Consider the following 17,761-nt stretch of genomic DNA (forward strand, 5'->3'; position numbering starts at 1 on the left):
GACATGCACAAAAAAGGATATTTACAATTTTAACAAATAAAAAGGCAACTGATCTATTCAAATATACATACAGTCAGTATGTACCTCCTCCCAGATATACAGATGTTCAGAAAGGGTGTTGGTTGTTTCAGTTTCTGCATGTTGCAAACTTTAAAGGGGGGATATCATTCTTAAAAGGAAGCTAGTATCTTTCAGTAAGATTAGACAATCAAGGAAACAAATTAGCATTTTAGATACCTACTGTCGCTTGCCTTACAATTACCTGGAATGTTGTTGTTTTCCTCTGTTGTTCATGCGCCCATATTAAAAACAGGCTGACTAAAAAAACAATCAAAAAAATCACAAGCAACAAATAAAAAGCCCACGTAGGAAGGTGCAGATGATCACTCCCAAATACCAGAACACAGCAAAAGCATATGGAGGAGACCATCAGTGAAACAACTGCAATGGTGACAACCTCTCCAGGGTAACAGTCACTCAAGAACCGTAGGTATGGCTCAAAAGCAGCCTTCAGGTGTCCCGTTTCTCTGCGTTGTTGGCCTTTTTTGTCAGTTTCCACCAGCTGAAGCTTGTCTGAGAAGGACTCATATTCCTTCATTTCTTCTCCAGACATATTTTCATTTTTCATAGGAACACCACTGTGACGAATGGGACTTGCCTCATGCACTGTTGGTTGGGAAAATTCCATCTTGTCTTGCTGAAATCTCAGAACAATTATACTTGCTGCAACAAATGTGTAGGCCAACAGTGTGCCAATGGAAAGAAATTGCACTAGAGCTTCTAAGTCAAAGACAAGTGCTAATAAAGCCATCAAAATACCAAATACAATAATGCCAATCAAAGGTACTTTGGTGGTTGGATTCACTTTGGAGAAAAACTGAAAGAATAACCCATCTTCCGCCATTGCATATACTATCCGTGGAAGGGAGAAGAGGTTACTCAAGAGGACAGTGTTCATTGCTATAGGGTAGTGGAAAGATAATCATTAGTATGATTTAAAACATCAAAAACATTTACATTACATTGTTAGTCAGTCTGTCAGTTCCATTTACAGAGAAAACACATGAAGTGACAGTAATATATTTGCTTTACTCCAAATATCTTGAGAAGCTTACGTACTCCCTTTAGCTATATATACAGTGCTAAACAGTTAATGGGGGGCCCTACATCATATTTCTTCTAGTGTCCCCTTATTTCCACTTTGGAAATAAGACATTTTTATACACATATAATGAAACTACTTATCAATCAGTTTCCCACTGGGATCCCTAAAGCCGCCCCACCCCCTCAGAGCCTAGGCCACTTGGCCAGTGGTATACTGGTCTGGCTGGTTGAAATTATCATTGATGCATTATTGGTTAAAAATATAGGCATGGTATTTTTTTAAAGAAAAGGTGGTAACCCATGCCTTTCCCCAGGTGCAGCAGGGTCTCTTCTTCTAGTTACTCCCATGGTGCTACCAAGTTTGGGGGCTCTTTATGAGAAACAATTATTAAAGCAAAAAAATACATTTTAGATCCATGCATTGCACAGAGAACAGTTGGACATAATTTTTAAAGGTTTAACTGTAAGAAATGTCCTATTTAACATTAGAGCTCAGTAAAATGTTAAAGTAGTTAGTTCAAATGATATCATTTTGAAGACTGATTCAAATGCCAGAGTCAGTTCTTTGTGACCCTGAACTTAAATCCTGTCAAATGTCAAATACATAGTTAGCAGCTAATAAAGTGATCCAAGACCCCTGGGCTAATGATGCTTTATTTCAATGGGAGATGTGACTAGTGAAAAACACTCAATGTTTCCTCATGGGGGAGGGTGTGCCGTTAGAGAAGAAATGTAACACTTCATTGTATTCCTGATAAAGGGAGGGTTTTACACCTCAAAGAGTTTAGTCCTAGCACTGAATGGTCATCCCTTGTAGAAAAATACAAGCTAAAAGGGCACTACGCAAACATTATTCTGGAAACGCAGAGTGCATGGAATGTATATAGGCTTTAGGCCAGTGTTCGGCCTCTTCATTTACACAAGGGCCCTAAGTGCAAATCAGGCATTTACTGCATTTCTTTATTAGGAAGCACATGCAAAAAGTAATACATTATGTTAAACAGAAAATGTTATTAAACCTACCACAAATGGAACCAGCAGCCACAATGAACCCGGCCCATGAATAGCCCCGTCTATAAAATGCATCAGAAAGAGCAGAGTCCGGTACAAGTGTATTCCAAGGTACCATCAATGTTAATACTGTGGACACCAAGAAGTAGGCGGCTGTAGCGAGACCTAATGAGACGGCTGTTGCAATAGGAACTGCTTTTTGAGGATTCTTGGCTTCTTCACTGGAGGCCGCTATCACATCAAAACCAACAAAGGCATAAAAGCAGGTAGCAGTGCCAGACATAATGCCAGAGAAGCCAAAAGGGGCAAATCCCCCATTTTCAGGACCCCAGTTCTTGGGTTCTGCGAGAATGAATCCAAAGATCAGAATAAATAAGATAATCCCCATACTTATGCCAGCAAAAATGTGGTTAAGCCACGAGGATACTCTGACACCAAAAGAAATAAATGCTGTGGCAACCAGCAAAATCCCAGCAGCTAAGAAGTCAGGATAGTGTGCTAGAAACTGGACATTCCAACTGCCAACATGTGTTTCTGTATAGTTCTTAATTTTGTGGTCAAACATTGAGTCCAGGTACCCACTCCAGGCTCTTGCCACTGCAGCTCCACCAATCATATATTCCAGGATGACATTCCAGCCAATTAAAAAGGCCCAGATTTCACCAACCGAAACATACGTAAACATATAAGCTGACCCTGTTTTCGGCACACGTGCACCAAATTCAGCGTAGCAAAGAGCAGCTAGCAGTGAAGCAACCCCAGCAATAAGGAAGGATATAATGACAGCTGGACCTGCTATCTCTTTGGCAACTGTGCCAGTCAGTACATATAAACCTGAACCAACCATTCCACCCACACCTAAAAGAGTAAGGTCAATTGTAGAAAGGCATCTTTTCAAGGAAGTTTCCATTAAGTCATCCTCCAAAGTCTTCACTCTGTTCAGCTTCTGACAAAACCGGACAAGAGTTGCAGCAGACGGTAGTCGACTCCCCATGTTTGCGCTGCCAAATGTTGTTCCTCTTCGAGTCAAATGAATAGGTTTCTAGCTTGGTGAATCTGTCATCACTTTTGGTAGTTATCTACAAGGTCAAAACATAAAATATTAAAAGCATCCCACAGAAAAGTTAATATTTACTTAGCATGTTGCTCACCATCCCTTTGGATGCTGTTCCCAGTAGCCAAAAAGCAGGTGCTTATTTCTTTAATTTCTGGCTTGGAGGCAAGTTTTGGTAGCATAGAAACCAAGTATAATGCCAAATAGAGCCTTCTGTAGGCTGCCAGTCCACATAGGGGCTATTAAGTAGCAAATTAAAGCTCTCATGTCTACCCCAGGAACTCTTTTCATGCTTGTGTTGCTCCCCAACACCTTTTCCATTGAAATGTGGCTCACGGGTAACATACATAGTAACATAGTAAAATAGTAAGTTGGGTTGAAAAAAGACATACGTCCATCACGTTCAACCATAATGCCTATATATAACCTGCCTAACTTCTAGTTGATCCAGAGGAAGGCAAAAAACCCAACCTGAAGCCTCTCTAATTTGCCACAGAGGGGAAAAAATTCCTTCCTGACTCCAAGATGGCAATCGGACCAGTCCCTGGATCAACTTGTACTAAGAGCTATCTCCCATAACCCTGTATTCCCTTACTTGCTAAGAATCCATCCAGCCCCTTCTTAAAGGAGAAGGAAAGGTTAAGTCACTTGGGGGTGCCAAAATGTTAGGCTCAGCTGTCTGTGAGATGTAATTATATAGAATGAGTTTTATAGATATTTAATTTCTTTGTAGTATTTGCTTGGACCAATCATTGGATCAGCAGTAATTTGGCCTTTATGCATCTCAATTGCAATGATATCCAGTAAAGGTGGCCACACACGTGGCGATTTGCGATCTTTCGTGCGACCATCGGTCACACGAAAGATCGTTAAATCCGCCACTAACGTTCAGGGCTGAAACGGCAGATAAGGAGGTAGAAACAAGAGGATTTCTACCTCCTTCTGCCAATTCAGCCCTGATGGCAGATTTTGCTCAGGCACCTTCTATGGCGCCCGATCAAAATCTTTTAACCTGGCCAATCGGCGAGTCGACCGATATCAGCAGACTCCTGCGATATTGGTCGACTCGCCAACTTGCCATACACTCACCGAATATCGTAAGAAACGAGGTTACGACCGATATTATCGGTGCGTGTATGGCCAAGCTTAAGTCATAATACAGGTTGAATGAAACACGGCCTCTGTGAATCCAACATCAGTCATATTGCTATGTTATTTTTAGTTGAGGCTTGCCTACTAAAATCACTGGACTAAATATCCTTCTCTTGTAATATAAGGATATTAAAGTGCAAACCTCCTTGGGTATCCTTGGCTTTTGTCAGCGCCGAAAATACAAATACAGCAGACCCCACAGTTGCAGGGGGCCTGGGCGATAGGGGAGTCCCATATTGTGGTGTCTGCTGTATCACAGTCCCCCTCCCAACCCCTCTACTAACTTAAGATTCTGCAAAAACTTAAGATGCCACTCAAGTAGTTAACAGGGAGGGGGAGAAGAGACTGTTCACGCTGGGCCCCTTTTGAAGAGTTTTTTTTACAGGGGGGCCCAGTGCTTGCAAGTTACGCTACTGATAAGAGTGATATTTTAAGCCAAAGGATTATTGTGTTAGGTTCAGGGAAAACATTCATATGAACATAAAGTTTAACACGTTGTGTGCCTAGGCACTGTTCTTGTTATGTTGGTTGGTTTCCATTAACATAAGACCTATGGTGCTGACACATGGTCAGTGACATAGCCTGTGTGATTTATAAAGTTTAACAATTAATCATGGATATCTGGGCAGTCCTGCAAATTTGTAAAAGCTAGAATCGGGACATCCAAAAGAAACATTCTGTAAGGCTCAGTTATGAATGCAACGGAAGTGCAAGATGCTAAAATGGATGAAAAAAATTGGGCACACACTAACACCAAGCAGAAAGTCAATTACATCCATACTTGCTTCTTTGCAACTTGTGGCCAGCCCCAATGCTCCCTTCAGCCTGCTTTAAATGATATAATGAATCAATGGAACCCTTTAATGTCCATCAGTCTGGAACTAGGGATATCCACAATTCCCTCAGTGGAATTCATGCAATACATGCAACTGACTTGCACCAAGTGAACTGAACGCTAATGTTGGCATAAAGGCCACACTATTCAAACAAATACAAGGAAAAAAAACATAGACGACCACAAATTGTAAGCAAAAGGCAATTTATGTCCATATTGCTGCATCGTGCAAGTTTTGGTGGATACAACTTAGTGTGCACCACATTGTGTGTAAAGAAGTTTTAATTTTTACTTTGAATTGGTTGGTGGTTTATGATGCAGTTTATTTTAATCCATTATGTATAAGTGTCCTAAAATTTCTGTTCACTATTTGATTCATATATTCACGGTGGATTATCAGGGCTACGGTGGGATCCTGTTACACCTGTCTAATATAATATTTCTTTAAAATGGATATGTTATAGTGCAATTTACTCCTCTGGCCTTTATTATCAAGTTTTTTAAGACTACATTCAGAGTTGTATTTGCCATATTATCTTGTTTGCGTGAGCTTTTTCCATCCGTGTCATCCAATTACCCAGTCATGCAGAGATGGCTGCTATGAGCAGTGCATTAGAAGAGAATGACGACTTGCTTATGACTATATTCAAGTCACAGTCTCTATGGGGAAAAAAAGCCCAGGAACATTTCTTTCCAATATTAGTAGGTTCAAGAATTATGTGGAAATTTGTCATGGACTGCTTATTTTTATAATGACTGGGAGCCCTAGTCCCATGACTGGAAGTTCAATAAATGACTCTGTTATCTCTGTAATATCTCTAATACCAGTGAATGCATAGGAGTAAACCAGTGGCGGCCTTGGAAGAAGAGGAAGGAGCACAACCCTCATATTCAAACCATATGAATATAAAGTATATTATTTTATAATATTTTCTGTTTGAAGGGATTCTCTTGCTATTGAATTAAAGCAGAACATGTTCAGCACCATTTATGAATAAGTGTAAACACTGTACTGTATTGTTTACTTCCAAAGACCAAATCACACTGGAAATCTAAGGCTTAGGCCAAACGTGGCAGATTCTCGGTCTGCATATAAACGCACGACAAGAATCCACCCCTACCCTCGAATCAGCGCTATTTGGTGTCAAACAGAGTGTATTTCAGCTTCAGAATGTGCCTGCACCTTGGCTGATGCAATGGCTCCACGTGCAGACACAGAAGAGCACTGTTTCAAGTGTAGGAGTGGATTTGCAGGCCGAGTGCAGAGAATGGAAATCCTACTATTATTTCTTACCAACAGTATGGAATAGGGGCTATTTATAAGACAAATCAAGTGGTGATATATGGACATAACAGCTTATCTGATTATAGACTGTGCCCAAATGACATAACAGCACAGCACTGCACTGTGTATTTTTCTCACTCATCACAGGATTACTAAACCAAAGCGTCCAGTTTAGTAATACCCATGACCTGCCCACCATCCCTATCTATACTTGGTATCATGTCATGGGCAGTAACAGTGTGTGTTGCCACTACTTGCTCACACACATATGATACCCAGGGTAAAAAGTCTTTAAACAATTTAGTTTTGTAAGGTTGTTCAGTTCGGTTTAAACTTTCTGTCCCTGTGATAGTCTGCATCAATTAGTGGGAAAGTGTACCTTATTTCTATCCCTCTGTGGTGGGAAAACATTTGCCCTGCAAACTTTTTTAACATTTACCCCCTATATGTAATAAAAGGCACTAAGTTTGCCCAGTTAGCAGTAAGGGCAATGAAACACGGAGTTACTTGTAGCCAGCTACTTGTCGCAGCTACAAAACAGTCAATATGGTAATTGACTCTATGTGTGTTTTAGCAAAGACAATTGTCATCATTGTCTATGGCAGGGTATTTTCTGGTGTTTTGTAGCCAGTATCTCTGTATGTTGTAGCCCTAACACTTAGCAACCAATAAGATGATTGCTTTTAAACAGGTGACAAGTAAATTCTACCTGCTGATTGGTTGCTATGGATTATTGCTCCTGGGCAAACTTAGTGCCTTTTATTACATAACTCTATTAATGTGGAAAGCATCAAAAGGCAGATGAAAGTTTAAACACAGAGGGTATAGGGTGGTATTGCCAATCACCTTGCAAAGTGACCAATATACATCCTGGCACACAGAAGCCACTTTGTATTCCTACATCATCTTTTTATTGACTTAGCAAGCAGACCATATGTTGGGTGTGGCAGCCTGGGGCTGGAATGTATATGTGACTCCAGAAGATGTCCTTTTAACTTAAGAGTCTTAACTGGTAAATCATGTGGCAACACAGAGGGGTAAGCAAATAACAATGAGCTATGTTTGGCAGAATCAAGTAAACTCGCTGCACAGGAACACAAAACATCTTCAGGCAAAATGCTAGCAAAAAAAGCCTGAATGAGGAGATTCAACAACAGTTCATTGACAAAAGACTAATATAGCGTAGATAAACAAGCTGCTGTGTGGTCATGGGGCAGTTAAAATAGGGTTAAAATGACACAGGTTAAATAGCAGAAAACAGATAAGCTATCCTTTTTTCCAGCTTGAATTGCTGCCCACATGGCTACACAGCAGATAGTAGCGTTTCTGAAGCAAACACATAACTTTTGCCAGTGCAGGGTAGCATTACATTATATTTGAATTACTATATTGTCAGGATAAGTAATGAAGCAGCACAACAAGACATGCCATTTTATGTCACACTGCACTGCCTAACTAGGAGAGGCTGAGCTACAGCTGGCCATCTGAGGCTACATACAACTTCCCACTAGTCTCCAATTCAACCCTTGTCATCTGTAAATACAGATACAGGTAAAAGAGTTTCCCAATGGCCACCAATGAAAAAAAAAACAGGTTTAAAAATAAATAAATAAAAAATTGTATATTTATTTTTCTCATGTAGCCACAACCCAATTAAAGCACAATGCTGCCCCAAGATTGTGTCATGGCCCAGTGTGAGAAACCTTGGATAACTTAAATCAAGTATCTGATCTGTTTAGTTTATGGCACCAAAACACACAGCAGCGGCATACCAACACCATGCTGGGCCCACCTGCAAGGAATCTCTGGAGGGGTCTGGTATGTACTACCACTGCCTGACTGCCCCACTGGCACTCCAGCATCCAATGCTTCCTGCCTGCTTGCTCTCAGGTAAGAGAGGGGTGGGGAGGTGGGATTTCTCTAACAAAACAGAGCAGGGCTGTCCAACTGGAGGCCTGCAGGCCGGATGTGGCACTCCAAAAGAGTTTTATGGTCCCCAGTCTGCCCAGTCTATAGAAGGCTCCATAGACTTCACTGTATAACATCATAATCTTTATGTAATCCTGCCCTCGTACATGCTATATAAGAAATAATCAGCCCACTACATGTGATAAATTGGGCAGCACTGCAATAGATGAAGCAGGGGTCTGCTTACTCTCTAGTTATGCCACTAACACACAGTAACAGGCTGATCAGGATTGCACTATGGTATGTGTGGCGTGGGTTGGGGACAAGGGAATAGGGATCTTAGAGCATTATAAACATTTAGCAGCCGAAGCCAAGAAAACAGAAACCTATAAATACTTGGTAGTTAGGGGGCCACTAACCTCAGCAATAAAGATGGTGCAGGGCTAGCAACCTTGTCGCCAACTAGAAAATCAGCATATATTCGTAAATGATATAAAGTTCCTTTTCAGTGCATACTCACTGGCTGATATATAGAATATCCTGGTTACTTGTGTATTTAATTCATTATTCATATCTTATTCAAAAAATAAACTCAGTTGCAAAAATAATCGATTTTAATGCTTTTACTGTCAGGTTAGTTTGTCACCCTACAGGAAAAACAAGTTGCCTTGCAAAGAGCTTTCTGCATACCGCCCTTATTAGTTAAACTGTCTGCAGGGAAAGGGTTAAAAGCACCTCGTCTTGTGATTCCTTGTGTAGCACATACACTGTAAACATGAGGCTAATCAGGACAGTTTGCTATGCAGAAATCTATGTAATGAAGCAAAAGCTCTGAATAAAGTTTATGAAGTATAATTTGTACTTTGCCGACATGTACGGTAACTATAGAGAGATGCGCAGAGTATTGCTATTGAAAGCAATATTTACTGAACTCCTCCAGCAAGACAGGTCTGTCAGTGTGCTGCCAGAGAATAGAAAAGGACTGGCAAATGCTACTTATAATAGCAATTATATATACAAATAAGTCAAAAACCATTCCAAATTTGTAATGAAGGAATGTTGCAAAGTGGCTTAAAATTACGATTTCTTATATTAGGTAAACAATTATATTTTGGGTTGACTTGTTCTTTAAAAATAATACTGGCAAGTTGGGGTACTGGACTACTTAAATGGGATTTCCACCCTTTGCATTATGAAAGAAAATGCATTTGGTTCCAACTCCCTATACAATATAGCAGAAGCCAGCTGATTAACAGACCTGGGGAAGACTTGACTTCTGCTACATTGTTTCAAGAATCAGACCCAGAGATAAGAAAGGAAAAAACAAATACTGCTTTCAACAGCAATTACATTTCCAAGCGAGTGAACGGTTCAATGTTAAATTACATTTTATCTAGTCATTAAAAAATAGGGTGAACATCTCATTTAAAGAAATGGCAGTGTCCACATTTGCCCCAGCATAAACAGCTGCTACCTGAATATATAAAATACATGACAAGCAGCATATAATCCACACACTCAGCCAGTGCCCATGTTTCCATAAGTGTAAGGAAGCCCTAATCTGAACAGAGCTGTGCAACCCAGTTACTTGTGTTTATTAGAAGCTTTCCTTGTTTTCCCAATTATCTAGAATCTCTCCCAAATCTTCCCAGCTCCTCCCTACACCGTCACTATGGGCAGATGGAGCAAGGTAGCCATGGTTCTGGGCTCCTACAGGGCCTGAGAAGCAATGGTACTTGACTGAAGAACACAGGCTTGCATTAGTTTAGTAATGCAGTTTAACAATTCCCATGCCTCAGAGTGCCAGCATAGCTATATGATTGCAGTTCTGCCTACTCCCTTCCCTCTCTGATAAGGTTCCCCCTATGGGGCTGCGAGCAGCCAGAGAATAAACAGATGCTGTGGGATTAGCAGGCAGAGCTAGGCTTTGATTAATTATTTAGCAGCGCACACAGCAAAGCCGGGCACCCTCAGACATAGCCGGGCACCCTCAGACATGGCTGGGCTTACCTCGCCGGGTTGCCCAGATGGCTATCACCAATCAAGCAGCCCAGGCCATGCGCTCCTCAGGCAGAGCCGGCGTCGTGAGGATGAGCAGGCAGCGCCGATAGCCCAGCTCCTCAGGGAAATTACAGCTGACATCGCCTCTCCCCTGCAACCTGCTAGGAATGAGCTGCCCCTCCCGCAGGGGATCAGCTGGGAGGCGGAGGATTGAGAGGAGGCAGCCAGTCCAGGCATAGGCGGGACCAAGGGACACAGTAGTGACGGGGCTGCCAGGTAGGAGCAGCTCTCAGCTCAGAGGAGGAAGAGAGGCGCACCTGCTGCAGCCACAGCCTAGGGGAATTGTCAGCATCTCCTAACAGGCATAGCTGTCACCATCTCAGGCTGCCAATTAGATGCAGCCTGTACAAATGATTTCTAATAAATGAACTGGTGAGTCTGCAAGGTCGGCCCAGACTCCTCCCCCACTATAGCTGTACACACTCCTTTAATAGTGGCTTCCCTAGCTGCACCTAGCTGCATCTATAGCAGGTATGAAAAAAGTTCCTGGGTGTGCCAATAAGAGCTATAATTGGCTACTTAATAGCCCCTATGCGGACTGGCAGCCTGCAGAATGCTCTGTTTGGCATTATACTTGGTTTTTATGCAACCAAAACCTGCCTCCTTACCCCTTGGAGAGCAACATCCAAGGGGTTGGAGAGCAACATGTTGCTCACGAGCCACTGCTTGGGGATCACTGATCTATAGGAATATCTCCACCCCCTCAGTGTCACACACTGGTAGGTTTGCCACCTTTACGGAAAAATGCTGTCCTTCCTAAATTTTTACTGCCAGGCTGGTGAAATACAGGCCAGGTGGCAACCCTACCCGCAGGCAAGGCCAGAAGCAGCAGAGTAGTTGTAGCCAGTGAGACACCCTATCAGAGATCACCCAGAAGGCAGTTAATACAGATAATACCAATGCTTTATTACAGTCATTTTTATCCAAGAATTGTTGCCCTGGCACATTCCACCCACAGTAAGTAAATAATGTGACACCACTCCAGTCAAGACCCACCTTTCTGGATCAGTCAGAAAATCTGGAGGGGTGAATGTGCTGATATTTTGTCTTTTCTCCCAGCAGTGAAGCAATATTTTCAAGCTGCGAATGAGCAGACACTGAGGAAGATAGGAGACAGCCTGTTGCCAGGACCTTTTCTAACTGACTGCAGACCTTCTACATATCAGCCTGCGCAGGGTGTGAAAAGCTGCCAGAATACCCAGTTGTTCAAACATGTAGATAGTGTGCTAGAAGTGTATAGGAACTATGGTGGTATCACATGGTTCCTATATTATAAGAAATTCAGGCAGAAGCTTTCTGTACAGCCAGGCATTATGTAGGAACAAAAGAACATGGATTTGTAAAGCTGGTTATGAAAAGATGGCAAGGGACAAAAAGCTAAGAAATAGTAGGAGACCAGTTATGGTTACTCTACTAGCCAAACTGATGCCAGCTATTGGGTTTGCCAGACTCCCTCATTAAAAAGATTGTATGCTGTAAATCCCGGACTTAGCAGAATGCCTATTACATTGTACAGGAAACCCTAGATATGTTTGAATTGCTGGCCACTCATATCTTCTGTGCCAGATACAGAGTGGAGGCCATACAGATTAGTTAGATGAGTTAGCCTCACTTCACTGGTTAAAAGTGTGGATATGCAATGATAACTTGATACATCTAGGTGGCAACGATTTGGGCCAAGTCAAGTCAGTGGACCTGACTAAAATGATCAAGAGAGATCTATCAGAAATTAGGCTACTCATGCATGATGTGTTTTGGTTTGAAGTGTTCACAAGACTTATCTGGAAAACAGAGGCAATGAAGCCTCTAGAAAGATGCGGTAAGAGACTTAAACACACAATAGCCAAGTTTACTAGGTCAATAAATTGCCTGAGTAATAGACGCATCAATCTGGAGCAGGACGATGCAGGTATGTGTCTGACTGATGACTGATGGTGTGTATTTTAATATTGCCTTGCAAGAGGCTTCAGAAAAAGCTTTAGTCATGGGTCATGGGGGGCAAGACCAGTAACGGTCTTGGCATTGAGGAAACCTGTTAGGCCCTGGGCCTAAGAAAGGTTCCCCAGCTTAGGCTGCGAGCAGTGAAGCCTGGGAATAAACAGATGCTGTGGGATTAGCAGCCAGAGCTAAGCTTTCATGAATTATTTAGCAGTGCACACAGCAAAGACAGACAACCAAGGCAGGGTCAAGAAAAGGCAATGAATGCACACTGGGCATGATATAAAAGCATATGGTTTGAAGGAACCACTACTAAGGGGGCAGTAAGGACAGGCCCCTGATGCGGGCTGCATCTCCTGCTGCTGTGTTGCACCTATAAATAATGCACTAGATATGGGGCCCCTACATGCCTCCCCTGACTGCTCCTAACACAGGCAGTGCTTGATTCAAGGCACATTCTGCTGGTCTCTGTGCTTCAAAATGGAGTGCAGAGAATTGTGGCTATTTCCATAACACCACACACAGTGGGCAAAGTGCAAAAATGGCTGACTGGGACCTCTTTTGCACTTTTCACACCGTGTGGGGCATTGTAAAGGAGAAGTTTCTGCAAAATCAATCCTTTAACATTTATTGTGCCTCCAAGAGTTGTTGAAAGTATTCCTAAACTCCATCCTAAATTTTCAATCCCAAATAAAATCCAGAGGCCTCGGTCAAAGCATGGCGATTCCAAGAGGCTGGTTCTTTAGTGCCTCCGAGCTGCTAATGGCAGTGCATCAGGTCTGGATTGGGATTCAAAATAGGCCCTGCCATTCCAAGTACACAGAGGCCCAAACAGCCCTCACCAGCCCAATAAATAGTGCCTGTTTATGGCATTTTACAGCAGCCCCCTTGGCATTTGCCGGAATCCATAGATTGCCAGTCTGGGCCCGGAGTGCATAGTTCATGGCAAATCTAGGGGGCCTATTTATTAAGATGTGTATAATGAAATTCACAGAAAAAAACATCATAAAATGCTGTGTAAAATACTGTAAATGGAGAATTTTACACCTGAATGCCAGATTTTATGCCGTTATGTTACGTAAGTTAAAGTGGAAGAAAAAACTCATGAAAAAACTACGCCAATTTTACATTTTTTACACAGTGAAGCCTGTCAAATTTTGTCACTGTTTTTTCATTCAGTGCACAGTAATGTGGCTGTGCAACAGAGTCTATGCTTCACTGATGAGGGGGTATGCTTTAACTATCTGAGTGCTGTATGCTATAACTGTAGAAATGCTAAGCCAGAAAAGTAGAATCTAAGACAGCGGTACTCTTGTACTAACATGTCGGTGCCATTAATTCTACCATCTAGGCATTTAAATGCGAAGTTTCACTTTTACACAAATCTTGTATACTGTGATATAGAAGGACCTATTCTAAGCATCTTTTTAAATGGTCTTCATATTTAATGGTTTTTGAATTATTAACCTTTATATTCTACCTCATTCCAACCTACAAACTAGACAGCAGTATAAATTTCAAGCCTCAGATCTGCACAAAAATCATTTGCACACCATAAAAATAGAAAAAGACCAACTACAATTGCTTTAGAATGGCACTCCCTACAACATAAAAAAAAGTTTAAAGGATTAAAGGGTATAAAGCACACTCTGCATAAAGATGTTTAAGTTCTGTGATAAGTTTCATATCTACCTGCATAACCTAGAGATATTGTTATGTCAGGAATTTAATCATTTATAACAATAGGGAGTAAGAATAACTAAAGCAGTTTGCTATCTCAGTACAAGCGGACCACAAGTGCTTGTTTAATGACTGTAATTCTCAAAAAGAAAACTTGCAGTCTAAGTTATATACTACTTCATGTCCAGCATTCTTCATACTTTGAGCCTTAAGGTGGCCACACACGTGGCGATCTGCGATCGACCCGCCACTAACCTTCAGGGCTGAAACGGCAGATAAGGAGGTAGAAACAATAGGATTTCTACCTCCTTCTGCCGATTCAGCCCTGATGGCAGATTTTGCTCAGGCGCCTTCTATGGTGCCCGATCAAAATCTTTTGACCTGGCCGATCAGTGAGTCGACCAATGTCAGCAGCCTTACTGCGATACTGGTCGGTTCGCCGACTTGCCATACACGCACCGAATATCGTACGAAACGAGGTTTTGTACGATATTATCGGTGCGTGTATGGCCAGCTTTAAAGGAGAACTAAACCCAGTAATCTGTTATAGAGATTCACAGCATTTCTACTCATATTTTTTTTCAGTTCAGGCCTTCAAAGTTGTGCACAGGGGCTCTCCATCTTGGATTTTATATGCTCAGTGTACTCTTAGCAGCTGTTGAGAAGCTAAGCTGTCACAAATCATCAAGTAGAAAATAAGGTCCACCAGTCACAGAAGCTGATACAAATGAGCTGCCATGTAATTAGATTCTGAATTAACTACTAATCCACCTTATGTTGTGCCTTTTATATTCTATATACACAGTATATTGTGCATCAGTCCCTAAGCTCAGTAACTGACAGCAGCACAGAGCATGTGCAGTGACTCAGCAGAAAACTGCTGGGGGAATCTTTGTAGGCACAGATCTTCCCTGCCAAAGGGTTTTGGTTGCCTTGGGCTGGTACATAAGCCTAAATTTGAAATTTCACATGCGGCTAGCCATATTCTTCATTTCCCAGGGTGCCATAGCCATGTGTCTTGTGCTCTGATAAACTTCAGTCACATTTTACTGCTGAGCTGCAAGTTGGAGTGCTATCACCCCCTCCCAGCAGCCAATCAGCAACGGGTAGGTAACAAGATAGCAGCTCCCAATAGATCAGAATAGCACTCAATAGTAAGAAATCCAAGTCCAGCTTGGGACTCCTCGAGTTACATGGGAGTAAGAGTAACAATAGGTTACTATTGAAAGCAGTTCTAATGTGTAGCGCTGGCTCCTTTTGAAAGATGATTCAGGCACAATGCGCTGAGATGGCTGCCTACACACCAGTATTACAGCTAACTATACATTTGTTTGTTCAAGAATACAATTTTAACTGGTAGAGTTAATTATTTGCTATGTAAACAGTGCAATTTAGGGCTCTGGCACACGGGGAGATTAGTCGCCCACGGCAAAACTCCCTGTTCCCTAATCTCCTCGAGTTGCCTTCCCCTGCCATCCCACCGGCGAACATGTAAGTCGCCGGTGGGATGGCAGATGCGGAGGGGCGATTTCGGGAAACGCGAGTCTTTTTCGGCGATTTGCGCGAAATCGCGCCGGCGACTTACATGTTTGCCGGTGGGATGGCAGGGGGAAGGCAACTCGGGGAGATTAGTCGCCTGCAAACAGGGAGTTTTGCCGCGGGCGACTAATCTCCCCGTGTGCCAGAGCCCTTAGAAATAAAAAGTACCCCATAAAAATCATGAAAAAATCCCTGAATTCATTTAATCTTTAGTTCTCTTTTTAGGTTTTCCCTGCAGGAGGAGACAAGCCAATGCACTTCACTCTGCCACATCTCTAAACTCACAGGCAATTTTCCACCAAAATTTGCTCCTTGTGTCTGCACACAGGCCAAGGGCATGCCTGTCAGTGCAGAGACATGGCAGATCGGTCCCTCTCCACTGTGGTGGAGAGACACCAAGCTGCTACCTAGTGTGACATTGGACTTAGTATACAGTATTTATTGCATACTAAAACTAAGGAAATTAGCAGCAGGAATCCATTTAGACACAGTTGCTTAATTGAATTTCCATATAACAAAGGTCTAAAGCTGGCCATACACGTGGCGATCTGACGATGTTTCGTACGACCATGGGTCGCACGAAACATCGTAAGATCCGCCACACACCATTCAGGGCTGAATCGGCAGGTAAGGAGGTAGAAACAATAGGATTTCTACCTCCTTCTGCCGATTCAGCTCTGAAAGGAGAATTTTGGTCAGGCGCCTTCTATGGCGCCCGATCAAAATTTTCAAACTGGTCCGATCGGCGAGTCGTCCGATATCAGCAGCTTCCTGCGATATCAATCGACTCGCCGACATGCCATACACGCACCGATTATCGTACGAAACGAGGTTTCGTACGATAATATCGGTGCGTGTATGGCCACCTTAAGACCCATATCTTTTGTCAGAATAATCCCATCCAGGTAAATGATGCGGAAATTCAACCAACACAACTGCAAACACCTGCCTGATTCCTTCACTGCTTCATCATGTGATTTTGTATAATGTACAACATACTGGCATCTACTAAGGTTAGCAAAAACTGTTTTTTCCCAAATTAGGTCATTCAATCCCAGCACTGGTTTAATTGTCAGCTAATTGATTATAATGTACTAATTGATATAGTTGGTCAGCTCTGCCTAATATCACCCTACAGATTTATCTTGCCAACCAAAAAGAAGATCTGTCACACACCACCTGATGAATACTGTATTACTGTGTCTAGCCATCATTACTAGAGAAAGCATTATTATACAGTGTGTTGTTTTATTATAGATATTATTATTAGATACATTTTAAGATCATATATAGAATTATGTTTAGATTATTATTAAGTAATATATATTTAAATTACTATACTCTTATTGAATTTACTATTATATGTTATCAGTATTATTACATTATTATTATTATAATAGTATTGTATACTATTAGACTATATTTGTATCATAATTATTAGTTTAGTATTACATTCTATTAGTAGTCATATTATACAATTATTATACTTAGTATACCGTATTTTTACTTTTATAACAGTGCTATTTTTATTAGTATTATTAGGTTATTATATGGTGTATATTATTTCTGGTAAATAGTATTAGTATTATTATATACCTGTACTATTAATATTAGAGTATATTCCTTTATTAGAATGATTTAACATTAAACATTCGAGTTTATTAATATTAGATTATTATGTATTTCATAGTAGAAGTAGTATTCTATTGTTACATATCATTTTCAGACTGTTCATAGTAGTAAAATATTATTAAATCAGATTATGATATCTTTATTATATTCTATGTTAGTAATCTTGTTAGATTATATTCTTAATGGTACTTATTCTTAAAATTATTACATTATTATAAACAATCAAATTAGAACACCGGTAATAGGCGCAGTCGAGCTGATGCCGTCCCCGATCCGACTAAATTTTTTAACCTGCCCGATCGATATCTGGCCGATTTCAGGCCAGATATCGGTTGGGCAGACCTGTCATTTGCGCCTGATAAGCTGCCGAATCGGTCTAAGGGACAGCTACAATCGGCCTGTGTATGGCCACCTTAAACCAGGGTCTTTTTGATCTCAGATTTGGAATAAAGTAGAGTAAAAGACAATCCATGAACCAGATTAAGTTCAAAGACATTAGAGTAAAGCTAGCGATACAATTATGATCTTTCCTGTGATCATCGGTTCCTACCCTCCACTTATG

General features: G+C 41.5%; 1 protein-coding gene across 1 annotated transcript; it reads right to left on the reverse strand.

The window, feature by feature from the left end:
- Positions 1 to 2,045: 2,045 nt before the first annotated feature.
- On the reverse strand, positions 2,046 to 3,112 carry slc7a4 (solute carrier family 7 member 4). Its single transcript, NM_001079352.2, has one exon. It carries the CDS (start codon positions 3,107 to 3,109, stop codon positions 2,096 to 2,098), a length of 1,014 nt encoding a protein of 337 aa, NP_001072820.1. The 5' UTR covers positions 3,110 to 3,112; the 3' UTR covers positions 2,046 to 2,095.
- Between the last annotated feature and the right edge of the window lie 14,649 nt (positions 3,113 to 17,761).

Source organism: Xenopus tropicalis, chromosome 1, assembly GCF_000004195.4.
Source record: "Xenopus tropicalis strain Nigerian chromosome 1, UCB_Xtro_10.0, whole genome shotgun sequence".
Taxonomy (NCBI): Eukaryota; Metazoa; Chordata; class Amphibia; order Anura; family Pipidae; genus Xenopus; species Xenopus tropicalis.

Excerpts from the sequence above, each read along its gene's own strand:
- slc7a4 (NM_001079352.2), bottom strand. The coding sequence starts at position 3,109 with ATGGGGAGTCGACTACCGTCTGCTGCAACTCTTGTCCGGTTTTGTCAG.